The following is a 27,588-nucleotide window of genomic DNA, read 5'->3' as shown; positions in this document are numbered from 1 at the left end:
GATTGCAGTGCAGTCCCAAACCAGTTATTCCCTCTCTCTCTCTCCTGGGCTGTCTGAATTGGCACCTTGCATGTCTAAGTAGACTTGCTGTTGTGACAGAAGACAGGAGAGAGGGTGGAGAAAGCAGAGCAGCACAGACCTGGGAGACACCTATAAAGACTCTATAAGCTCAGTTTCCAGACACCATTTACATACTGACATACCAACCAGAACAGCACAGAACACTGTGAGTTCTGCACAATTCCCCTGCAAATCCACATACGTACACAGAAATTTAGCCTATGCTGAGGTGTATGGCACCAAACCCAGCTTGGTAGTGACACCTAGGCCAAAGCTGATGAGGATCAGCTGTATGGATACAGTGGTAGAGTGGCAGGGATGAAGTGGTTTGTGTACCTGAATGTTGTCCTGCCACCATCTTGGCATTTTGATACTGTCTTTAGCTGCATGGCTGTAATCTACCAACTGACATAGATTAGAAACAAAGAAACCATGTTTAAGAGTGTCCTTTAGATTACAAAGTCATAAACTGAAGTGTTAGAAAATGGCAGTTATACAGTTCTCTGCTTCTTCAAAATTCTGTACCTTTTTGCAGTCTTCCTGTTCATTGAATCATACGAGGTAGAATTAAGGTTGCACGAGCCATCTGTATATAGTTCTAATTTTCAAGTCTTGTCTCTTCAGTTTAAATTCCTTTCTTTTAAAATAGATATTGAAATTTATTTGGGAGGATGGTATATAATGTATATGTATTTGGATTTTATGGGGGGAAAGAACAAACACCTCCTGTAGCACTTTAAACAGCTGTTGATCACAGTCCTTTACAGTGCAGAACACAAGACTATGGCTCTCACTTCACTTACCAGAGTAACTATATCAGTTAGGTGCAAGGGACAGCTATTATCCCAGTGAGAGGGAGGAATACAGTGGATTTTCAATTCAACTTCTTTCCTAAGAAGAAGCTGGAAGAACTCATGCTTCATTGGAGAAAAGGGACCAAGCATTTCAAAGCAGTTTCTCTTCTCAAAATCTGCTAGCAGCTCCTAGCCATTACAGCACTGTGCAAGAAGCTACTACTATTGTGGCAGGATGAGCCCAGCCTTAAAACATCTCTGCTGAGTTAGTATTTTGACATAGAAGAGGATTGGAAAACAAACAGATTTTCTTCTTAATTAAAAGAAATAGTAGTTTAACAAAAAAACCACAAGCTAGGGCTTGTTTTAATCTTACCAAAAGCTATAAGATATTTTGTAGGACAAAGAAAAAGCCTTTCTTTACTGTCAGGCATTTATACAGACAATAGAAAGAGGCATTAGCACTTCCTATAACAGAAAAAAGTAGTTTTGCAATCTCTTATCTGGGGAAGATAGTACAGAACTGATAAACACTTCACCCTAGACAGACACTTGGGAGAAATACACTTTTTAAAAAATTACTGTTGTTAGTATTATACCTCTGAGACAGTGTTTCTTTCTTACCATCAGTGTGCTTTTTTATCTAGGGAATATTAAAATGCCAGTAATACCAACCTTGGTTAATACAAGCTGAAATGAAAGCAATAAGGAAAATATAGACAATACCATATCTCTTTGCTTGCCATTCAGCTGTTTGCCAGCATCAGTACTCTGAAAAAAAAAAGAAATTGCTTTACTCTTCCAAAGTCAGAGAACAGTGTTATGCTTTTAGCGATTCCCTGAGGCCATCTGTCAATTAGTAAAATCTATTGTGTGTATAGTACATTATATCCTTAAGTGCTTTATAAATAAATTATTTCTTAACATGTAGTTCTTTTAAGAAGTAATATTCTTCATTTGCAGACAGTGGATGCTGAGGTGTCTGCATAGTTTCTACACCTTCTCAAGAGTAGATTTCAGGACTTGAAATTGTTGATCTAGAGAACTTACTCCGTACACCTCTTACCAGTCACAGAAATTATCATACAAAATAGGGAAGAAAAAAAGAAAAATAGAAGTTTCCCTATTTGCTTTTTATATGGTCCTGGGAAGTAAAGGCTTCTTCAAGATCAAAGCTCGGCAATTTAGTGATGATAATCTGCCTGGTACTGTCCTAGTAGAAATGCTTGGAGAGTTCTATGAAGAGGAGGCTTGGGGGTCAGACCCCAAATTGTGTTATTCATGTACAAGAATCTACATAGTCAAAGGGTTGCTATGTAGAATGTGATTGTGTATTAAATGGTTTCTGGATATGAAGCATACTGCTTTCTGCCAGTATTGAGACTCTAGGTTTGAGTGCAGTGGTACATGTTCACCAAAAGAAAAGTCTTGTTCTCACTTGAGCAAACAGGATTTCTACACTGGAAACACTACTGAAACAAAAGTAGATATTAGCATCTAACAGGGAAGTTGTGGGTGACTATCTCACTATGTAAAGCAAGAATTTGGATGGTGGTTTTTTTTCCTATTTGTATTATGTAACACCATTTAATTTTTGTTGTTTTCTCCCCCCAAAATAAATATTTCCTAAGCCAGAAAAAAAGGCAATATCTTGATGTTTCTGCATGGTTTCTAGACAGTAGCTCAGTATGAGTGGAGAGCAGACACATTTTGGAAGTGAAAAGATGTTTGTGGGAAGACAAGGGTGTGAGGTGTAAAGGAGAAGTGTATGGGAAAGGACTGACATTTAAAGATACTAGGATTAGGACAAGGTTAGGTTCTAGTTAAACTAAGCTAAAATACATTAACCTGCATCTGATCCAAAGGAAAAAAAGTTGGAATTAAATTGAGGTTAACAAATGCTGACCAGACCTTGGCTCTTTCTTCATAATCTATGCAATATTTCCCTCCTACAGATTATGAATTATTCTGTAGTGTTGTTTTGCGTTGTTTTGATGGAGGTGTCTCTGATAATTACTAGAAGTTCATCATGCAATGCAAACTAGTGAGAGCTTAAATTTTATATTATGTAAGCAGAAAACAGTGAGAGATTCTTCAGATGGATATTTTTCTCTTTGAGCACCTCTAGCGAAGTATGTCCAAGAAAAATATCCTCACAGTGAACTTCCTAGAAGGTAGCAGTAGTACAGAGCCTGCCAGGATGGAGCTGTAGAGTTAATTTATGATTCCAGTAGCCATCTAGTCCCACCTCCTGCTCAAAGCAGGGCTAATCTCAAAGCAAAGAGCAAAATGGAAAAAGTAAATGAGTTCTTCAGTGTCTTTCACCAGTGCAAAACTATTTTTGTGTAAAAATTGCCTGTAATTAAAACTGCAAAATCCACAGAACAGGAAAATGCTAAGGAAAATAAAAGACGCTAAGAAAATGCATTGGCAGTGTAATAAATCAATGTCAATGGAATTTGACAAGTGTTTTTGGAAACTTGATTCAGTACTGCTGTAGGTTTTATAAGTTCGTTGGGTTCTGAAAATAAATAAATAAATAAATAAATAAATGTAAAAAATAGAATGAGACTTCAAATAATAGGTATTCCTGCTTATACTGTTATTTCTTCTACTGAGGCATTAGTGAATTATGTGCCATCCACGCCACATGAAATAGAGATGATGATTTTTTGGCTGCTCAGAAAGGGAATACCTTTAGGATGTTAGTCGGTGTCACTGGCAGGAGTGTCAGTGTATAACACAACAAAGACATGTACCATTGTACCAACACGTAGGTAGCAACCAACAAAACAAGGTTTACCAGAGAGTTGAGTGTTTGGCTGGAAAGTATGCCCAGACACGACTGCTCCTATGCAGCTTTTTCACAAAGCTTTCACGTTGAATCCAGTATAAAACTAGACCTTACCACTCTGGCATGGGGGCTTGGAAACAAAGCTGTTAAGTAACAGCCCTACCTTCAGTACAGTAGCGAACATGCTTGAGAGGACTAGAAACTGGACTGATACCTTCCAGCACTCCTACCCTGGTTGCCAAATTAATGGTCGCCTAAGCAAATGCACCTCCGTGTACCTGCAGACTCATAACCACGTATTCACTGCGGGCATTGGGCAAGAACACGTGCAAAATCAAGAGCGTAATTTTCTAATGCTGTGTAATAACTACCTATTGCTGATATGTAAAATGCCTACGTGTAAAATCCCAGCGTAAAGTAAGACAAATTTTTGTCTGTATAATTAACTGTAGCATGTTTAGGACATTGCATAACTGCCACATTATATTGCTAGAGGGTATTTTTAATACTTTATAGCTTAGAAATTTTTAGAACTATTTCTTAAAAAGTTAGCCAGACATAAAATGCAGATGACAATGGCATATCTTGATTGTTGACATTGTCACGCAGAGAAATATTTTTCCTAAAATTGTAAAAATGTTAGAAAATATGTTTTTAAGTTCATATAAAGAGGCTATTAAACTTTTTAAAAGGGCAAAAAGCTTTCTTTTTCAGTGGGGTTTTTTTGGTTTACAATGGGAGCTCTGGATCGATCTTTCCATCTGCTGTGCTGGCTGTTACTGCAGATGGTCATAATCTGTACATATGGTCTGTGCACATATAAACTGAAATCAGTGTTGTCTTGGGGTAAAAACAAGCACACAACAGGAGCTCAGATGCCTCACACAACAATATTGGTGAAGGGGATAATTTAGAGCATTTTATTTTTCTAGAGGAAATTTACATACAATTAGGGAAAGAAACATTTACTATTTGCTGGAAAAGAAAAAAAAAATGACTCAGCACTTAGAAGGTAAATTCTGAATCTGCAGTTTATTTGGAATCAGGTGTTGGCTTCAGCTCAGCCCTGAATCTGTGCCAGGTTTTGGTTTAAATTGAGACAACACCAAACTCTCACAAACTTCTAAAGAGATATCCGCAGCGCTCAGAAGTAGGACAGTCAACCTAGCTTTGGAGTCCCTGCTTCTAATTCAAAAATAAAGCTGGAGGAGGGATTTTCTTATTTCTGAAAATTAGAAAATGGCCTCCCAATCATGTAAAAAAATGAAAGTCTTCAGAAATGAAATGGTCTTTAGATCTGAAGTTTCGGTTTAAGTCAATCTCGCTACCATTAAATGGTTGCTGAAACTCATAACGATCAGAGAAGGGGCCAAAGACCTTGTCATTAAAAGTAGTACTTTCCAGTGAATCACATGTAAACTTACTAGATAGTAAGCTGTTCTGCCACCTATTGTAGTGCCTGGTTAGCACTGCTGAAAACTTCTGCTTGCATATTGGCTCATGAAGCAAGGTTAAAAAAAATTATTTCTATAAAGTCTTAAACTTCTACTTAGGAAGTTTGGAAAGTTAGGAAAAATACTACAATATTTATGTGATGTGGAGAAAACTCTAAAAGCAACTCAGAATTTGTTCATATATCAATACTTGCACTTATGAAACATTTAGCAACAAGTGCCTGAAAAGAAGAAATCATTGGAAAAGCAAGATATGAAGAGTTTATCTGATACACAATCAAATGCATTTTTAACATTTCCTCCATCTTTTCTAATATCCTCTGTATTACAGTTTATTGGCAACATTTGCCCATTCATCAGACAAGCTAATCGTCAGAGCAGTGTCGTGGTTTAGCTTCAGTCGGCAACTAAGCACCACACAGCCACTCACTCACCCTTCCCCCCGGTGGGATGGGGGAGAGAATCGGAAGAGCAAAAGTAAGAAAATTCGTGGGTTGAGATAAGCACAGTTTAATAATTGGAAAAGGAAATAATAATAATAATAATAATAATAATAATAATAATAATAATGAAAAGGAAAACAACAAGAGAGTGAGAGAGGAACAAAACCCAGGAAAAAAACCCAAGTGATACAACCACTCACCGATGCCCAGCCAGTTCCTGAGCAGCGATCGCTGTCCCCCAGCCAACTCCCCCAGTTTCTATACTGAGCATGATGCCATATGGTATGGAATAGCCCTTTGGCCAGTCTGGGTCAGCTGTCCTGGCTGTGCCCCCTCCCAGCTTCTTGTGCACCTGGCAGAGCATGGGAAGCTGAAAAGTCCTTGACCAGTGTAAGCCCTACTTAACACACTGATGTTTTAGTTGTTGCTATCAACATTATTCTCATATTAAATCCAAAACACAGCACTCTACCAGCTACTAGGAAGAAAATTAACTCTATCCCAGCCGAAACCAGCACAGCAGATAAAGTGATGCCTCTTACTTTTGTTCCTTTTTTCTCCTTTCTTAATATTTACTCTGCTATTCTCTTTGCTAACCTTTCAGTCTTCCTTGTACTAGGAAAAGGCTTCACATATTCAGCTTCAAGGCTAGAAAAGGAACATATATGGAATTTAAAAGAGTTGCTGCCATTCTAATATGGTTTTATAAGCTACTGTTTCTTTTTCTCTCTTATTACAGGTTTGTTTTGTGAATTTAGATGCAAACAGAGATGATTGCAGCGATGAGCAAGTGAAACAGGTAACAATTTAGGTCTTAATAGCATGCTCAGTGGGTCTCATCAGGTACACCAGGACTGTCCAATACAAACGCAGATCAAAATTCTATGGACAAATCAAAGCCAGCCCTAGATTTTTAACCCTTACAGAGAGCAATGCATCAGGAATCTGAAATTTTCTCAACACCAGGCCATATTTTATAGCTTTTCTTACTCCCATCCCAGAAATATCTAACATTGTTGCAGCCTGTGAATTCAGAGCAGTTATCATGTGAGTGGACTTCTTGCTCAGCCTTGGTTTTATCAGAGAAGTGAACATGGATATGTCATACATCCAATTTTTTAATTTGACATAATACTACATAAAAATAATTTCTGATGTCTCTCTTTCCTACTGCCAAAAAGCCTTTGAGGATCTTCTACTCGTTTAGGTCTTATTTAGCTGACCAGTCTTACTCAGTCAAACTCCAGATAGTTTGATTATGCGGTCTTGAGGAGGGGTCTAGATAAAACAGAACTAAAGGTGTGTTTTACCTGTTTAACTGAAAGTTTGGAGGGTAGAAAAAAGGGATTAAAAGAAAAGAAAAGAAAAGAAAAGAAAAGAAAAGAGCTTGGTTATTTTACAAACACTAAGACAAACTACATCATGATATGCTATTTAAAATACATACCATTCCAAAAAAACCTCAAATCTGAGGAAGTCACATTTTAAAGATATGGCCTGGTGTCAGTTTTGAGTTTACACCTTCCTTTATCAGTTCATTTTCATCATCCTGGCTTGGTGCCTATGATCAACACAGCAATATGGCAGTAAGTGAACAAAGGTAGGATCTCCTGACAATATCCAGGGAGTTCCTCAGTAAAGCATTACAGTTAGTGTGCTGAAACCACTTTTAGCTCATGGGAGGACAACCAATGCTGGGACCTTGTTGCCTCCTGCAAATCATTTATTAGCAGGAACTGTTTTTCTCTGCTGTTTTCTGCATCCTTGATCTGTGAAAATTCAGATGTCAAAAATAAATTCGGCTTCTTGCAGCAAAATGATTTTTCTGTTGAATCAGCAGGTTGACTGTGTGGAACAGACTGTGAGGTTTAACCTTATTGAATCCACAGAAGCACTGGTTATTTTCTAATAAGCAATGGTTTTACTGTTATTTACAATGTTTATTAAGGAACAAAAGCTATAGCAAGTCATAAGGAAATACCAAAAGTTTCTCCCTCAATCTTAGAGACAGATATCTGTAAAAGCCAACTTAAACTAGCTTTATGCAGCTACCCTTTACAATGCCTGGAGATTAGATTACTCCCTCACAAGCACAAATCACCTTTGAAAGTAGCTGCATGATTTTTACCTATCAGCCCTACAGCTGTGGTGCATTCACCGCCCATGCGCTTCGCATAGCCCTAAGCTCTTCCTTCGCATCAGAGCCCAGTCGGCTCCACGAAGTGCTGCACCTGGACATGCTCACAGCTGGCATGTGGGGGGACTGGTAATGGAGAGACCGCAACGTTTGGCCACATTTTAGAAAGGTAGTTTCTGGTGCAGAGTCAACACATTTATTAGCCATGACTGGGAGATGATACTTTTCTTTTAGTTTTCAGTGTAGGAAATAAAAATTCACTGCTAGCACAGATACTCTGTATTCTTCTCTAAAAGGAAACTCACTCATCACAAATTTTGTGTATAATAGGCAGTTTGTGTAAATTGGCTTTGAGTGGGGTGGATTTTTATACAACACACTGATGTGGTGAAAGCATTCCATAGAAGAATTTTAAAGATGTTAGCTTAGCTGTTGTTCATATGAAATATGTAACTATTTACTAATAGGTACTGTTAGGATTTTGCATTACCCTTTGAACCGTGGAATGGGTAAAATGGGGTTTTTTTGGAGTAAAATAATCATCTTTCCAGACTTTTCCCTTTTTATTCTGAACAAAACGTAAGGAACTGAAGTAAAAGATATACAAAATGCCATGATTTCCTACCTAAGAAATCTGATAAAATGTGGCAATTTAGGCAGTAGAAAAATAGCTATATGTAGAGAAATGTATGATAACAGAAAGGTTATAATTTGAAAAAAGAAAAGGATGAGAACTTTTTTGTACTATACTGAAATGTCAAACAGAATTGAAGCACTGAATTTAGTTATGTCAAATATAAATACTTAGCCTCATCTGAAGATCAGTCTACAGAAAAATTAATTGTTCCCCAAAATTGAATTAGATTTGCTAAGCCAGAAAGTTTTATTATATCTAATTCAGTACTAATAACAGTACTGCAAGCTTATTATTTTGAAGAGGAAAAGGAAAAAGTGAGGTATCATTGAATTGCATAGTAACTGAAGCATACAGCTGGGTGCCTGAGATCTGCATTCCCTTAATGGCTTTGCCATTTGATGGGCTGTGCTAGTGCATAAAATGGATGTGGCATTTACTCCCTCTGTAAGGGGTCATCCTTGATTCCCTGTTCATAAAGCAAGCACACTGAGATCCTTGGCAGAAAAGAATTGCAAGCACTCTTAGAGTAGGTATTGTCCTTTTGGTCTGGCCGTTGTACACAAATGAGCACAGATGTCTCCTGCCCATCCGTCACTGGGGACTCCTAGCAGTATCGTAATACAAATCTCCTATGCTACACAGCATCATTGATGTTGTGACTATTACCACTTTTGGCTCTAGCAAATACATAACGGGTAGAAAATGGTTGTCTCATTACAAATGAAAGGTCATGAAGGTGTCCAGTAGAACAGCAAAGAAATGCATATTTCATCTGTGTATTAAATACTTCTGTTATTCCATGTTTAGTATTGCATCAATTTGATCAGCAATTTCCAGATAACTTTCCCTTTAGTTTCTTGCTTGTCATATGCCTGGAGGAAAACTGGAAGATTTGCCCTGTTCTCATTACCATACTTACTGAATCTTTTCTGCTTTAGACAATAAGAGACACAGTGTTCTCAGTCTCTTAGAAACTCACTTGTAATAGGAAGGCCAAGCATTTAGATGCACAAATACAATCAAGCTGTTTAGCACATGACAATGTAGGGGTTGACAGTAGATTGTCCTGCTGGACAGTTGTGCAGAAGTTTATACTGTCACTGTCTTGCCTGGTGGCTCAAAAGAAAGAATGTGCATTTTAATGCTGCCAGTTCTATTTTTAATCAACTCAAAGTAGTAAGTTCAAGCAAGCTTTCTAAAGGGATGCCTATAAGTGGTATTTCATTTTGATATTTATGAATATAACTGTGCAACTCAGACTTCATTACCTAAGAGCAAAATCTATCTTTCATACTACAGAGGCTGATCAGCGTCTCTCCAAATCTCCCCAAACTCATCAGTTCGATGAATGTACAGCCACCAAAGGAAAATGAAATAGTCCTGCTGAGTGGATTAGCATCAGGAAATCTTCAGGCTGATTATGAAGTTCCCCAGGTAGGAATCAAATTCATCTTTAAGATCATATCACGCCTGTGAAGGATAGAATTTGGAAAAAGGAAAAAGGAAGCTGAAAGCAAAGACCTTGCACCAGTTTAAGAGATGAGTGGGAGTTTGCAAACATAAAAAATAAATCTGTCTAACGAAAGTCTGTTAAGTGTGTGTGGTGGTGGGGGGGGTGACACAAAGATAGGAGAGAGATCCTGCTATTCCCTGTAGATCCTGTGGATGTCTGGGTTGCAGCTGATAATGCTTTAAGCCATATTAGCGGTTGATCCTTCAGGGAAGGCAGGCATTGGTGGCAGAGATGATTCATAAGCCCAGATTTCAAGAGTAGCAGGAGTCAGAAGGGCAGCACAGAGGGGGAAAAGGAAAGATGTAACACTTTTTCTGTGCGCGTAGCTAGATCAGGGCACAGCTCCTACAGACTCCCTTTCAAGTGAAGTCTTGCTACTTCCCACTTTTGTTCCCAATCCATCTTCTCCCACGCGTGCACCTTGGAAAAGAGCTGACGATAGGACTTGAAGATCCTAGAGGCTACTGTAAGCCTGAATGTGACAATGGAAAATACCAAGCTACATTAACCATATCAGAGCTGATGCCTCATTTAGCTTCTGTCAACTTAAAAAGTAATTAATGAATTAATTAAAACTTAACATTTAAAGGAGCTAAAGGCAAAGTTCTCATGCTAACTCCTTCACTCCCATTATTGCCAATGAAATGTTCCCTATCTGTGATCTGGAGGCCAAGAATTCCTTGTACTGGCACCACATAGATAAAGGAAGCAAATGATAACATTTGCTTAAAGGCATTTTAATACATAAGTTCCAGAAGCTTAACTCCTTATTGTAATAAAAAGCTTTTTCTTCCTTTCCATTTTTGTCATACTTTATGCCTGTTCATGCCTGTGTAAAGAAAGAGAATGAAAAATACATTGGTATTTTTTGGCCTGATTCTGATCTCATTTGGCCAAGCATGAGTTGGGAACAACTTCATTAAAACTGCAGAGTTATCCCGGAGTACAAAACTTTCTCAGAAAACTTAAAACATGAACAGCTATCTCCATTTTTATCTGCTGCAGAAAAAAAAAGCAGAAAACTTTTTTTCCACTGAAATTAACCTGTATACAAAAGTCTTCATGAAGCAGGCCCTGGAACAGCTATATTGCAAAGATCATTTAATTTTATGTTATACCAATAAGCTGATCTTTAAAAAGAGAAATTGCCTGGTTATTGAGCTTTCTTGCCACTTGTGACTAATGGCTGAATTTAGAAATATTTAAAAAAATAAGAGCACAAGCCTGTGGTGGGAGCAGTGGAGCTCCAAACCCCAATTCCCTGGGGGTAAGCTGCTGCAATACACACAAGGGTGTTTTGAGGCCCGAACAAGATGACTCAAGTACCCAAGTCATTCCCATCTCCAAAAGACTGTGGCCATTGAGACTGGCAGCCTTGTCAGAGAGGGTGCAGGCAAGAGACAAATGAGAACTAACCTAAATTTCTGTCTTGTAAGATGAGTAAAGCTTTGCGTTGAGACTGGGTAAGATTTGTTGGCCAGATAAGCACATGCTATGTTCATCTTCACATTTGTTTGGCTTTCCAGAGAATTTCATTTGTAAGGAGACTCGCATAGTTTTCATACAAGGATTTTTATTCTGCTCCCCCTCAGCCCTTTTCACAAGTACAACCCTGCAAACTGTGGACTGGAGAAACAGCAGGGGAATGTTTGATCTAAGGCTGCATCTGTTTTTAATAACGTTTTTCACAGTACGGTGTATGCTCAAGTCTGATTCAGCAACAATTTCTTAGCAGCCAGTTCAAAAAAATCTAGCTTTTCTGTTTTAACACTAATTTATCCAGTTTTCTGTTCAGACACATTTTTTAGGTGGAAAGGAAGAGCAGACTAATAAAACATGCTATTCCAACATAATACTCATCCCACTCCCTTTATTACTAGATATTTGCTTTGCACTCACACTGAAAGACAAAAGATCTAGGATGGGGTTACATTATGCTAGATACTGTGCAAATGCACAGGGGGTCCAGGGCATCTTTTGCATAGCTTAAAATCTACCGCCTCAATCCAGAGTTATTCCACACAAGCTGGCTCCTTTCTGGGGGCCTGGAGTTAAAGCATAAGATCACAAGCTGCAAAAGCTTGGCTTTGCTTCAGAGTACATCCATACCACAAACGTAGTCCCATGCAGAGATATCAACTTAGCTCTGTGGTTGTATAAATATCCAACAGTTTTAATATCAATAAAATGAGGATAACAAGAGTTCCTTTCTCTCAGTTTCTGTCCAACTTTCAACTTAATTGTACAGCTTCTCTGGGTAAGATAGTTTTATATAAAGGCTCAGCACAGTGCGCAGTGGAGCCCCATTTCCAGTGGGAGGTTATACTGGCCTGAAATAATGGGGCTTTGGGCAAATAGGTAATGAGAGGAAGAAGAGCAAAGAAACAAAATAAAACACTATTTTAAAACAGTCTGTAGGAACATCTAAAGGTGACTTGCTCTTAACAGGTCACCTTTAACAGCCAGTATTTACAGGGCTGCCTTCAAATAAGCATTGCAACAGAAATTATCCTGACAAGGAAATCATGATCACAAACGATTCCCTCAAGAGACAGGTAATACTGGGTGGTGTGAAGCCATTAATAACAGTATGTCAGATGGCTAACTCTGACATGGCTAAAAGCAAATAAGCCTCTGTCATTAAAACAAGAAGTTGATTGAAAACAACCAACTTGGTAATTTCAACAAAATAAAGATGCCCCTGTGATACAGCTGGATTCTCTACTAAAACGCTTGTATAACAAAAGCTGTCAGTCCAAACGGTCTTATTTTGGCATATATGTAACTGCACACTGTGTTTCAAACATCTAAATGACAAATTGTATTGCATCTTTGCAACAGAACATTCCTAAGATGTTTATAGAGAGGGAAGCTTAAAATAAGTTTTATTTTTTAATTAAATAACTATTTGAGATTCTTTTCCCCTCTAGTGTCCTTGGCTGGCAGATGTCTGCTTGGTTCAGTGTGCAAGGGGGGACAGGAAAAACAGCGCAAGCTGCATCATTTTTGAAATAAACAAGTTTCTGATTGGACTTGAGCTCGTTCAGGAGAGACAGCTGCAGATAGAAGCTCATGTCTTAAAGCCCGAGGATGACACAAACTGCTCAGTGTCCTCAATAGAAGAAGATTTCCTTACAGCATCTGAGCACCTCGAGGATGACAACGAGGCTGATGAATATAAAACTGGTAAAAGCAATGGGACTGAGAATAGTTCTGCTGCTGTTTGTACTGCAAAACAGCCATGGCAATGCTCACAGAAATTGCACTTGATGATAATTCATGTATGTATTTATTTGTAATTTAGCAAATGGACAGCCATTCATATTTTTAAATTGTTGCTCAAAGACAAGGATGCATGGTTGTGCAGTAGTTTTACAGAGCAGTAATGCATTACACAGTTGTGCAGCCTTCTTCTTTTTAAAGTTACAGGGTACTCTGCAAAAACTAATTTATTATTTTTCTTTTAACAGGTCAGGAAAAATTAAGTGTTTCAGAAGCATCTTCAGACATCAAAAAAAATAAAGGAAAGGGATTTGAAAATCTCCACTACAGAAAAGCCAGGTTGCCCTTCATTCTTGAAGGGAACTGCATTAATAAAGATAATGCAGCTACTAGAGTCTCTGAAGCTGTGAATGTTGTGGCTGAAGATGGCATCTCACAACCTGAAGATAAGTCAGACCAGGAAATACTGTGGCAGAAGGAATTAGCTGGAAGAGCTACTTCTTCCTTTAGTACTACTAATTTGACTAGTGAGGTTGAAAATTCCTGCTCAGCGCATGTGTTAGAAGATGTACCTTTAACCAAAATGGCTAAAGAGGAGCTGGGGCCTCTGTATGACCCAACAGCAAAACACAACAGTAAGACAGACAGAGAGGATTGTGCAGGTATCAGGAAAACTGATCCTCCCTCACAAAATGAGCAGGCAACTACAGGTCAGTATGCCACAAATTTAGCAGAATCTGTTCTGCAAGATGCGTTCATTAGACTGTCACAGTCTCAACCCACTTTTAGTGAGGAGGCTGCAGTCAGCATCTCCGTAGGAAGCTCCTGTAAGTCAGAAGACGTATCTGCTTCCCGATCGTGGAACGAACTTCCAAAGATCGTCATAGTGCAAAGTCCAGACAGTTCTGAAAATATATCTGACTGGCCAGGGTCTGCCTTCCCCAACCTGTGTCACTGGACTGAATCAGAAAGTTCTGCTGAAGTTTCGGATTACTTTGAGGAAGAACATTCAAATGGACACAGCCAGAGCACACTGGAAGTGGCTCTGGCTTGTGCAGCCACTGTTATTGGAACCATTTCCAGTCCCCAGGCTGCAGAAAAATTCAGACGGGATCAAGAAGCCGCAGACTCTAAAAGTGCAGCAGTTGGTAATGAAAAGCTACACACAGCATCTTCACAGCTCCTTGGTGACTGTGCTGGCACAGAATATTCATTTCCATCTGCGCTGTGTGGCATGACACAAGTAGCAAGTGCTGTAGCCATCTGTGGTCTGGGGGAAACAAAGGAAGAGAAGTACCCCACAACTTCGAGTGGACTTCTGTCTGCTGCTCAGACTTCTGCAGCCATTACTCTTCATTGTAGCATAGCTATAGGAAGCAGCATGGAGAAGCTAAATGATAGCATTGCAGAGGCACTTCTCAAAGAGGCATCAACAATTTTGACAAAACCCAACACATACAAAAATGTAGGGCATTTTATGGAATCCATAAATGGTAAAATTATTGAGACAGCAGCAAGGCCACGGATTCCACACACTGATGAAGTAATCAGGGATGAACTTGCGCAAAACTTATCCAATATTATTCTACGACATTCTATTGAAGAGGTTAGGAAGAAGAGACAGCTGCACCCCCGTTCAGAAAATGGCTCAAGTACACAAGACATTTTCATGGATACTGCAAATGAGTTGCTTTTTAACATAATATATTTCACTTGCAAGAAGATGAACGACATAAGACAAGTTGAAGAGTGTTCTCCTCTCTTTTCCGAGGGCACAAAAGCAGAGAAAGTAACAAGAGCAGAAGGATGGTCAACACAGGCAACAGCACGTGAAACTTCACACAGCCCCCTTGATCGCTCTGCTGTTAAGCCATTTGGTACATCCTACAGCACTAGTGCTAGGAAAGATCTTGGAAATGTCACAAGCACTAGGAAAAGTAATATGAAAGATGTAAATAGCAAGGAAAGTACCACACTGAATTCAGAACCAACAAGTAGAGCTACAGGGCATAACGCACTTGTTGCAAAAACATCTCCCAAGAAAAGATACCTGAAAAGAACTGCACGAGACTGTTACAAATCCCCAAATCAGAGTAACAATCATCAGAAGAAGAAAGACTACAGATCATTTTCAGACAGAGAAAATACCCTTGCAAACAATGAATGCAGGCATGGTGTTCAAGAACAGCTGCCTTCCGGTGCCACCATGAATGAAGAAAACCAGGCCAAGCATAAGTGTGATGCTGTGCTAAATAATGATGTTCAGGTTAGCTTGTCCTTACTAGGAAATCATGTCTTGCTTCCTTCTCAGCCTGTGCTACAGGTAAAACATTCAAGGGATACATATTGTATAACAGATTTTGCAGAAGAATTGGCAGAAACAGTTGTCTCTATGGCAACAGAAATAGCTGCCATTTGTCTTGAAAATTCAAGTGGAAAGCAACCCTGGTTCTGTGCATGGAAGAGAGGCAATGAATATCTGGTGGCCCAGAGTTTATCATGCAGAACCATGAAAAGGAAAAAGGAAACCCATGCTAATGGTTCAGTTGTTCGGAAACACAGGGCACCTAGACTTAGTGAGATCAAAAGAAAAACAGATGAGCATCCTGAGCTAAAGGAAAGATTGATGAATCGGGTAGTAGATGAATCTATAAACCTTGAGGACACACCAGATTCAGTCAATATCTTTGCAAATGAAGTGGCTGCCAAGATCATGAACCTCACTGAACTCTCTATGGTTGATAGCATCTGGCAAGGTCCAAACCACCCCAGGAACAGGCTGCACTGTGAAAGATGGAGCCGAGCCAAGGCCTCAAGCTGTGAGAGCATACCAGAGGAGGACTCGGATTCCAAAGCCTCTTTCAATACCCTAGGCCTAATGAACACCTTTGGTCAGCCTGTGAGCCAGACAAGTTCTGTCTCAAAGCAGTCTAGTTGTGAAAGCATTACAGATGAATTTTCAAGATTTATGGTGAACCAGATGGAAAACGAAGGAAGAGGTTTTGATTTACTACTGGATTACTACGCAGGAAAAAATGCAAACAACATCTTAACTTCTGCTTTGCAACAGGTAGCCAAGAAAAATGGTCATCTTAATGTAAGACCAAGTTGCCCATCCAAACAGTCCAGCACAGAAAGCATAACAGAAGAATTTTATAGGTATATGCTAAGAGAAATAGAAAAGGAAAATAAAGATAACTTATCTTCCCCTCGGAATTCAAAGGACTGGTGTGGCAGTTTGCTACCACCCTCTTTACGATCACCTTTTTGCTTTAGGCAGTCGTCAATGCCTGACAGCAGATCATCAGGCTCTAGGCTAACAGTTAATATCCCAGTTAAGGCAAATTCATTAGATGGATTTGCCCACCATCACCAAGATTCCTTAAGCGTACAGCCAGTCAGTATCGTGGCTTCTTCAGGTCTTTGCAAGTCTGACTCATGCCTGTACCAAAAATGCAAGACTGACCAGATAACAAATATGTTGATTCATGAGACATGGGCAAGTTCTATTGAATCTCTAATGCGCAAGAACAAAATCATAGCAAATGAGGCAGAGGCTGCAGAGGCAGACCAGTTTCACAGTGATTCCCCGCCACATGTGGAACAATACGCAAACAGACTGGCTGCAAATATTGTTGAAAGTGGTAAAAATTTAATTGTTGTCCAGCAGGATTCCTTTGATTATACAAGCCGAGAACATGTGCTGGAAAGCAAACATCCCCAAAGCACAACTCAAATTCCATCAAAACCCAAAAGGGATGGAGTAAATTTGGATGAGAAAAAGGAGCATATGAAGAGCCCTGGATGCCTCCCTGCAGGTCAGCACAGGGAAGTGCCTTTAATTCAGATAGAAACCGATCAACGAGATGAGCCAGATAAAGACTCAGAGTCCTTAACTTCATGTGGCCCTTCTCAAAAGGAGCATCAAAGCAAAGAAAAGGCTCCAGAAGCTTTTGATGGGAAACACATGGTTTCCAGTTCCCTACTAAATAGGTAAGTGACAAAATAGCAAATCAGCACATTACTTTGGTGTTTGTTTTAATTTCCCAAGAAAAAACATTTTGATAAAGGAAGGAGATAAGAAGAGAAGCACTTTTAAAGAAATAAACAGGTTAAGTTCTGACTACAGATTTCTAATGTCATAAAATCACCCAATCATATATCACAGTGCCAATTTCTGGAGCTAACTTACATTGAATATGACAATACTATGGTTCTGAGATTCAAATCTAATACAGACAAGTAAGTTTTCCCTCTACAAATATTTAAGTCTTCCGTAGTCAAGACAGGAAAGATGGACAAAATTTGAACCTTCATTTAGCGCTGGCTGGTATCTCAATTAAAAAAAAAAAAAAGCGTAAGTGTAAAACAGAAGATAGCATAATTTGAGCTGTAGTTCTCTGCTATGCTTGTTCGTATAACTAATGCTTTGTGTACCTGGAAGCAAGACCAGACTTCCAAGAGCTTGAAGTTCAGCTTTGTGTTTACAGTCTGGAGCTACAAGTAATAAAAATTCTTTAGTGGAAGAAATAAAATAGTAATTAAAAGCACCCCTCACCTCCTTTGGTTCAAGACTTCTCTGGTAGAATTTAGATAGAGAAAAGAATAAACTTTCATTTTATTTTAATTTCATTTCATGGAGTTTATACCACAGTTTACGACCCTCTCCTTACAGCTGTACTTCTTTTGTTGAGAAATCTGCAACTTGCTTTGGTTAAGGCAAAGTACGAGAGTGCAGTGCAAATGTAGAGGATTGCCGTGGATGCTATGAGGTTAAGAGCAAGGCTCTCTCTCAAGGCATTGCCGATTTTTAACTATACTTCATCGTATCTGTTACTTTAATGGTATCCAAACTGCCAATCACTTGGAGCATTGCAGCACCCTATTATCTCAGAGTGCTAGAAAGAGTGCAGGTGCTAGCATCAGAAACAATTTTGTGGCTCATTTTATTCTAGGCATTGCTCTGTTTTGGCTTTTGACAAAGCTCTGCTTGAAGTGACGAAGCATGTACTTTCCTGTGTATGGTAGCAATTAGGTGTAATTAACAGTGTCGCTATTCTTTCATACTGACTCTCCCCGACTAACCTTCCTCTTCCTTCAAACACAACCTGCTTTTAATAAGATACATTTAGAAATCTACCTATTTGGAATCTTGACTGTTTGAAAACGAAGTTATTTTCATGCAGTTTATCAGCCCTTTAGTAACAATTTTTCTACTGCCTTTGATGCGGAGTTCCCAAAGTGGCTACGGGAAGTTTAAAGCAATAGGATTGGTAGGGCAGAATTAGTAACCAGAGGCTACACCTACATGCACATTTTGGTTCAGCGATGCAGTGCAGTTCTGAATCAACTTGTCTCCATTTCCATGCATTGGCTCTGTTTGCAGCATGCAATGCAGATTTATGTTAAAGGAATCTCAATTAGAAGCTGCACAAGTGTGTACCAGATGTGGTCGTACCCCTACTGGGAAGGCAAAGCTTCCAGTGGTTCTTCACATGGATTTGAACCACTTGTGGCATGGCTGTCTGGACCAAGTCTAAGCTGAAGTAAAAACCTAAAAATATATAATGTAGATATAAAAGCGGCAGCACCAATTGCTTTAATCCACTCCTACTGCATGAAACTACTTGCTAGTGTAGATGCAGGCACATAGGACTCCAGGCAAAATATCAAGCAGACATATAATCAATTAGGGGGAAGGAAAAAAAAAAAAGCTGTGCAGGCCTGGGGAAGAGGTCTTCAGCAAGGAAAAATAGTTGTTTCTTGTATGTAGGCAGTGCAACAGACCCAGTCCTGTCACAGATCCGCAGAAGCTGTTCCAACTGACTGTTCAGAAGTAGGGAACTGTCAGTTCAAAGCATTGCTAGTCTGAGATGTAATTGCATAATGAATCAAACAAAACCCAAAATGCCAAGTAACAACGCCCACAAAAATCTCTTGTATTTTGGACTAACCTGCCCTGTATTAAAAATCTGAATAACACCACTACCCTGCGACCTAGCTGCTCAGTGCCTTCATGTTACTACAGATGATGAGTTTTGTACCTGAGGGGTCAGGGATGACAGGCATAGTTATTTGACAGATGTTGACTGCCTGGTAGAGCAGTGGCCCTCAGGCAAACAAGTCCCTTTCTCCCTGTACAGGAGGCTGCCTCTCTTTCTAGCATCCAGCATTAATGCAGCAACTTCTCAGTTTTCCTGAGAGTGAGAGCATGGCAAAAGAGATATCCACAATGTATTGTCTCAGTATATTCTTAATCAAGTTAATTGCTTGGGAGCAATCGAATTTTTGGGGTGATCTCTTGCTCTAACTGAAGACAAGGTGCCTCAGCCATAACTATAGATAGAAGTCTGAAGGCAACAACTTCTCTAGAGGGATCCTGCAGAGGGTTGCCAGTACACATTACATCATTGTTTTAATCACAAAGTTGCAAATGCAGACCATCCAGTAAATATAACAAAATTACATTTTGCTCTAATTGTTATTCTAGTGCTGCAGCAATATAATTAATTCTTTCTTATCATCCAAAAAGGGAGGGGGGGGGTATTATTATATACTTTTCTGCTTGCATATCAAAAGTCCCATGGTAAGTCTCACGAAGTCCAGTTTGGCTCTGAAAAGTTACCATAAATACAGTTTTTATTTTCTGTTTGTGTGCGCATTTGTGGGAGTGTGTGTATATGTATATGTATATATATATATGTGTGTCATATAAATATGTGTGTGTGACATATGTCAAGTGTGCAGAATTATAAAGCAATTTTCCCTTAACCCTGTATTTTCTAAACTCAGTCTGGGCTCCATATTCAGTCTGGTTTCTGACTACCTGTTGCACACCTACCTAGAAAAAGAATACTTTGTCCTTCCCCAACCTAAGCAGCAAAGATCCTAAGATACGCAGAAAGCTAAGCATCATGAGTGATTCACAACCCACAATACTTTCCTACTTTTACTTCTAGACCTCTTTTGAATCTACAATGCTAACAGAGTAGAAAACCCTGGCAAGAAACTTATTCACCCATTAGTACAACAAGGATTTAGTGACAATATATATTTCCAAGAAATGCTGTCATTCTCCACTAACATATAGCACATATTTCAACCACTGATTGACTGAAGTGCATTAAGCAATAGGCCTATGCAGTGAGCAATTATTTTTGTACATGTAAAATCTTCTTGTACAAGTTAAACCTTTTCTGTGCATATTTCAGTATAAGGCTTACTTTGTTTTGTGTTTGTAGCAGTCATAAGAAGATCCTTTTTTAAGAGCATCTCAGACCATATGTTCAACTGGACTTCGTGTATAAATTATAAGATTGTCCAGTCTCTTGCATCTGTATAATTTTGCAGCTTGGTTGCCTTTAATGAGCAGCATTGTCTGGAGATTGGTGGCACCAGTTTGTTTGCCTATATTACAGTATCATGTGCCTTTCTTATCACCCTACCAGCAACAGTCCTCAGAGCAAACCGGATGCTGAAGTCATAGAAGAGACTAAAACAGCTGAAGAATTTCCAAACCATCTCAGCAGCAGTGAAGAAAGCACTGGCAGCTGGTCCCAGCTAGCTAACGATGAGGACAACCCTGATGACACAAGTAGCTACTTACAACTCAGTGAGCGATCCCTGAGGTACCCATATTGTCTGTTCTCAGTATACAATAGGGTCTAATCAACCAAGCCAATGATTTGACTACCATGCATCAGGAATGAGGGTCAACACCTCGAGATTTATTCAGAATACTATAAAGAAAGCCTAATGACAGAGTTCATCTCTATTTTTAAAAAAGGAAAAAAAGTTAGCCACATTCTGGTTCTCAGCCAGGTCTTTATGTTATTGGTGAGCAGCTAGATTCAGACAAAGAAAAAACTTCCTGGCACCACTCAAGTGCCTCAGTCCTACAGTGAAAGGGCCATCGGACAAGCTAATTGCTATGGCCTTTCCTTTGATTTATGTGCTACTATTTGCATAATGTTTATTTTGGCATCTCCTTAGCTGAGATTGATGTGACTGCTATTCCCACTGGGTATCTGTGCACTGAGAGCAGAGATAGAGCCCTGATCTGCTTAGACTGGCACAAGGGAGCAGATCAACAGAGGATGACCAAGTTCCCCCTGAGTAGGCATGAATTCCAGAGCTCCCATTGCAACGTGCTGCTTTTTGTTCCTATTCAAGTCAGGACGTGTTTAAAGATGTTATCTAGTCCTTAGAGGTTATATAAAGTGATGTTACTTTGACTTCAGCCTTTTCATGAATTAAAATTTAGCAAGGTTTTTTCTTCACGTGCTCTTAGATTAGGTTTTAAAATATTGTCAAGTAATTACATCTGTCTCTTGGGTATTAAGACGACAAGGAGGGAAGACAGTATGGTAATGAAGCAGGGAAGAGAAAGAGGCTCTGTCAGAGCGCACTGTTGGCTAGTTGAAAAAATACTGAACAAAATCTGTCTGTCAGCGTGGGTGAACATTCATCCCATTATTACAGTATCAACCTTTAACAAAGTCCTTGGTCTGAGAGAGCTAATGTATTGTGCCTTTTGGCTCTGCATTGAAACAGAAAGTCTGAATGCATGGCGTGCTGACACTGACTCAGAAAAACCTGATGGGGAAAGGAACTGTCTAGTCAATCCTTCTAATGTAAGGAAAAATACTGTTAGTTGCTTTTCCAGTAAAAACTAAGTGATTCAAGTTGACTCGCCACACAGAACTTGTTTGTGCTAATTGACTTGCAGCCAGCAAATTCACAGCCTGTTCATCAGACTATTACAATATCTGCATAAACATTCACTGTCAAATTTATAATGATGTTATAAAGTGAACTGGTACTATTTTTTCCAAATAGTCTCAGATGTAATACTTCATTCCTGTGAAGAAACCCAAGAGAATACTTCTACATATTACTGGTCCCAGTGACCACTGGCTTTAATTAAAACCTCAGTCTTTCAGAGTAGTCAGAAATATAAGGGGCCATCACTGTACCTGTGGGTTCCATCAGATCCCTGATAGTATTTGGGGTATGATGTAGTACACTGAAACTGCTGCTGCTTACAGGCATGGAGTCACGCAGGTAAGTACTATGGTGGGCAACCAAATGCCTTGCTATAACTCACAACATTCAGACGTAGCTGAATCTCTGCAGATTTTTTCCAGGACATCTCTGTACCTGATAATCCTTCTTTTCAAGGACTCATGCAACTGTTTTTATGTTTGAGGCCAAATGTTCATTGCATAAGCCATTCACAAGAAGAGAGTCCACTTTTTTTTCCCCCCTCCAGTTTACAGCATCACTTGATACATGCTCCTTCTAGAACTATTTTAATAAAAGCCTCATTATTTTGAGCAGATCAGTGTACTTCATTCTGGGAACCACTTGCCTAGCACAACTGATTTTGTGGAACTCTGTGTAACAGGGGGCAGCCTCCTCACTTTGCTTTGTACGTAAATAAATTTAAAAAAAGATGTATGGAGGCATGTTCAGTGCAGCTTGGCACTAATATTCAAACTTTTGCTTTGTCAGCAATGGCAACAGCAGTACAACTAGCAGTCTTGGAATTATGGACCTGGAAATTTATCAGGAGAACATGCCATCTTCTCCTATGATTAAGTAAGTAGTCACTGAAGTGAGACTTGATGTTTAGTCGAATTTTAACTGCAAATCATTTACGCCATCTAAAATGTGCCAAGCCCTGCTTTGCACCTGCTGCTGAGCCTGCCGTTAGTTTCAGAAAAAAGCACATGCAGTTGTCTGTGCAGAGTGACAGCTCTAGAAAGCACTAGTGAAAGATTATAGGAAAGCCCGCCCAGGTGGATCTCTCAAGACAATATGGATCCACCAACCGCTCTGCCTAAAAGACAGTTTTCTGCGGTATCAGTTTCCCATTGTGTGAACTTTCTTCTCCGAATAACTTCAAATATTCAAACTTCAAAACTTCAAAACTTTACTGTAATAGAAAGTAAGGTCAAGCAAATAAGGATCAATTAAAGTCAAAGGAAAAAAATACGATAGTATTCTTTCCAAGAATAATAATAATTTGGCCCAAAGTACATCTTACCTATTGTTTCTGGGCATGTTTCTACTGAGCATGCAATAAAATTATAAAGGGATGTGCAAGTACCTGCCTAAAGATTCTGGTACCCTGAAACCTGGTATAACCTGCGAGCTGGTGAATGTCACGATGCAGTCAGGGCATGGCCACTGCAGAAGTGTATGGACTGTACATCACACGTTGAACAGGGGAACTTTGTGAAGTCGCTGACATCAGAAAATCTTCACAGCTCATTGCCAGACTATACTACAACTTTCAAGAGGCTCCTTTTTTGTAAGAAATCTGGGCATTCATATTTCTGTAGAGATACATCCATTCTCTCTCACCTGCCGATTCAGAGACTAGCCTTGTTAAAACATTCCCATCTTCACAGCAGGCAGTGATACCTCCTATACACATTCCTAAAGATGACCCCTCTCCCTTATCTTTCTGAGGACCAAAGGGATAAATTTCTGACACCCCTTGTGAGCTTTCCGGGGCTAGTCTCAGGTGTTAGCCAATAGGTGTGAGAAGTTTCTACTGCCACAAATCAAAGTCAAGGCACAGAATACATCTGCTGTTCAAACAGAAAACTGGAAAAAAATCTGATGGGAAGGAAGTTATTAAGCACCTACGATTCCAAGTCATGATGAACCATACATTGCATGCTGCCATTTTACTTTCCTCTCACATCTTGCAGTAACCACTGCACGAGTATATATAATCTTGATTCTTTGAAGCCTTGGGGGAGATTCTGAAATCCTGTGAATGAGGGTAGCAAGAGTAGCATCCTTCCACGCTAGAAACAAAATCTTACACTTGCAGCGTTCCCCCTGATTGAAGGCAGAATGGGACAGTCTGAAAATGTGTACTGTAAGTGCTGTCCCTCCAGGAGTGATGAAATGAATGCAATCACTGTGACATCAATAGTGAATTTGCAGTCTCCTGCCACATGTACACGAGCATGGATATTGTGTTTAGAAATGGAAGCTGAAGCAGTGACCACATGCCAGGAGCTTGTTTCCTGTAGTTTAACAAGAAAGAGATGGTAGCTAAGAAATGAAGATCTTTGGAAATTTTTGCACGATGTAAACAGAATTTGTTTATCCAAACAGCTAATATATTTAAAACCAGCAGTAGTTGAAGTCATTGATAGTTATGATTGTATTTAACTATGAAAGATTAAACCAGAAAGCAAGACTGGAAAAGATTCAGCCAGGGAGTATAGCACTGCAAAATACAGGCATTGGAGATTCAGTATTTCCCCCCAGGTTATGAGACTTGCTGTGTCTTACCACAATGTCATTTGCTTGTCATTATGTACACTGTAGATACACAGATCCTGGTGAAATGTAATACACAGTGTAACCAGTACAAGTACTTCATCCTGTTATGGGAATAATGCTGCAATTCCCATAACTTTTCCTGATGTACAGATTAAATAATTGAAATATATTCCACATTTTTTCATCCTATGTGACTTTTTTCTTGCAGTTTTCTAGGTCTTACATTGAGGGAGAAGTTTATCCATCATGAAGCAATGTTGTAGGCTGTTCCTAAATATCACTAATAAGCTTTGTTGTTGTTTGTTTCTAAGTGAATTAGTAGAAGAAAAGGTTTTCCTTAAAGAACAGACAGAAAATACAGAGGGTAAGTTGAACCATATCAACTAAAGCATACAGTTTAAAGTTAACACAAGTAATTGCACAGTAACTGTTGGCATTATTTTTCCAGAAAGTACTTCTGGGCTTTCAGTAGGAACAGCCAATTGTCAAAAGGACCTACTGGTGATAAACTTTGATCTGGAACCAGAGTGCCCCGATGCGGAGCTGCGAGCCACCCTGCAGTGGATAGCCGCTTCTGAACTTGGAATTCCAACCATCTATTTTAAGAAATCTCAGGAAAACAGAATTGAAAAGGTAGTATTTACAGAATTGGGCATACTATTAATTCACTTTAATCACAGTACCAGTTATGATTTATTGAAGTTATTGAGCTTAAAAGCTGATGCAAAAACATCTTCATTACAGCAACATGGCAATGCTACTGTTTATTACAGAAAGGGAGGAGAGGATTAAATGTGTCAGAATGTAAGGTATGTGAAAGAAGACATTTAGTACTATGTCCATGGCACAAAAAATAGTATCACCGTGAGACCTTCTCCAAAGCCTCTATAACATGCTTTGATGAATCTGTTCACTTTTTCATATGAATGATGCATTAAGTATCAATACCTAAGGCAGAATTAACAGAAAGAGTCCTTTATGTGGCTGCATTTGAAGGGTTGCAGGTGGCTTACATGGAGTTTAAACATGTAGCTTAAAAAATAAAAATAAAAATCACTCCAGTGTAGACATCACAAAGTTCTGCTACTCGGTGACAGTAAGAGCTGACTATGATGCAAGACGTAAGTTGTACTTAAGATTTTCAGCTTTGAAATTCCGTAGTCGTTATGCAGGTTCTGCCTTGCCTGCAACACTGATTGGGGGAGCCTCAGGCAGGTCTGAACTTGTGCATGGCTGTTCATAAATTGCTACAGCTGGGGGTACAGCAGGGTACCACAGGGGCCTGACAGTTCCTCCCACATTTATACAAGCTCTACCATGGCCAAATGCACTGGCTTTATAGTCACTTTGTGCTGGCAGAAGATTGCTGCTCACCAAGGAATAGGCCCACTGCTCAAATGTACGGAAGAGACTAACTGCAAAATAAAGATAACCTATATTAGGTCAGGTTCAGTGTCTTGCGTACCAAGACTACAAGGCTTCTGCACCAGAGCTGATCGAAAGTTCAGAGGATAGGCAGGATGGACCAATCTGTGTGGGCATATCCTTATGTTATTATTACCCTGAGAGACAGTTTTAGCCCAGGCAGTGACCAACCAGTGCTTTCAGTGGAGCCATATTTGCAATCACACATCTGTTACTTGGAAAATTAGACTGACTGATTGAAATATTTTGCATCATTGTATGGAAATTATGAAGCACCTTCCCTGGCTTAGCAAAAAAAAAAGTGCTATGTGTACCAGTACTCTTTTGCTCCTGCTCAGGTGTAGCTTAGCCTCTGCCAACCACCATTTTGAAAGCAGAAATCTGTTTCCAGAGAGAGGCAGACATAGACTACCAGAACTAAGAAACCTTCCAAGGTATTAGTCCAAGCCAGAGCACCAAGAGCAACACCGAAGTCTAAAATGGCCACAAGAAGGGCAGACTGTTTCTATTCCTGAATGATTAGTTAGTGCTCCGTTGTAGACACCACCAGACACATTTGGTGTGTCTACAACGGAGCAATAACTAATCATTCAGTCTACAATGTTGTAGACACCACCACCTACAACATTTCAGGAATAACCAAAACAGCCCCTTTTCCAAGGTCAGCAAGAACGGCTCAGACCTTAAGGCTTACAAAAAGTGTCACAGTATTCAAATCAAATAATGAAAAAAGTGTTACAAATCAGTATTTTGGTCTTTTAAAATAAAGTCTATGGGAAGATCATTTTGAGTAGCAGAGATATTGTTTGATTTTCTTGAGTACATGCATTTGGGAATCATAAACATAATTTAAAATGCATTCAGCAGCAACAGTCCAAATTGCATCTAATTAAAGAAACAGCTGTCAGCTTTACCCATGTGCTTTGGCAAACAGTTAATTCAATTGCAAAAATACACTAGAGAATAATGAAGCACATCCTGCCTACAACAGTGCTCTTGGAAATCGCGTGCCTATTAAATATCATTAAAATACATATTAAAAGTTTAGGCTTCAGTATGTAAATAGCAAACAGCTACACTAACTAGACACACACAATATTTTCTTGTGTGGTTTAAAACTGGAAACGTAGAAGGAGCAAGCTAATTAGATATTGATTGTGAAATTCAAAGAAATGAAAAGCTTTGATTTTCATTTATGTGCTTCAGAAAAAAATGGGACCAGATGTATGACACTGTGAAGCCCATTATTAAGTACAAAGTGGACAAAATTCAGGATTTTTTACAGCTGTTTAAGAACATATATTTAACCTCTGGTTTATCTGGAAGTTAAAAAAAAAAAAAAAATTATAGATCCTCTCTGTGATTCAACCACAATTGTGGCAAATGTCTTCGTGTGACAGAAGTTTACCCAGAATTCCCTCTCACCAGTACTATGTGAATATTTAAAATACTGTGGGATGTATATGTGGAAATACAGAAAATTACATATAAATTAAAATATAGCTAATGGTAATGAAGAGGGATTTTTTTTTTCTTTAAAATGGATAGTCCCACTTCCATTATTTTGACAGCGAGTTGTCGGTAACAAGGAAAGTTGTGATCCTTTATAAAGCTCACTTTCACTGTTCTTACTTTCATTGCAATAAATAAGAAATAATTGATGAGAGCAGCTAATTTAGAAAATGTCATGAGATCCGCCTAGTCTTTGGGAAGCTATGAAACTTCAGAAATAAAGTTTTATAAATAGAAAGAACCTTTACATTGCTGTGCGGTGAATTGTGTCCACTCTCATACAGCAGTGC

General features: G+C 39.2%; 1 protein-coding gene across 1 annotated transcript in view; it reads left to right on the top strand.

Moving 5' to 3' along the window:
- Positions 1-27,588, top strand: part of SPHKAP (SPHK1 interactor, AKAP domain containing) — a 79,434-nt gene that overhangs the window by 51,598 nt on the left and 248 nt on the right. Inside the window, exons 4-11 of the mRNA XM_072867957.1 lie at positions 6,285-6,344; positions 9,619-9,753; positions 12,763-13,018; positions 13,303-17,047; positions 20,503-20,682; positions 22,568-22,654; positions 24,673-24,725; positions 24,810-24,994. Of these exons, the coding sequence (XP_072724058.1) occupies positions 6,285-6,344; positions 9,619-9,753; positions 12,763-13,018; positions 13,303-17,047; positions 20,503-20,682; positions 22,568-22,654; positions 24,673-24,725; positions 24,810-24,994 (4,701 nt within the window). The remainder of the gene's footprint in view (positions 1-6,284; positions 6,345-9,618; positions 9,754-12,762; positions 13,019-13,302; positions 17,048-20,502; positions 20,683-22,567; positions 22,655-24,672; positions 24,726-24,809; positions 24,995-27,588) is intronic.

This window comes from Ciconia boyciana, chromosome 7 (assembly GCF_034638445.1).
Source record: "Ciconia boyciana chromosome 7, ASM3463844v1, whole genome shotgun sequence".
NCBI lineage: Eukaryota > Metazoa > Chordata > Aves > Ciconiiformes > Ciconiidae > Ciconia > Ciconia boyciana.
This window is presented reverse-complemented; position numbering and strand designations above follow the sequence as displayed.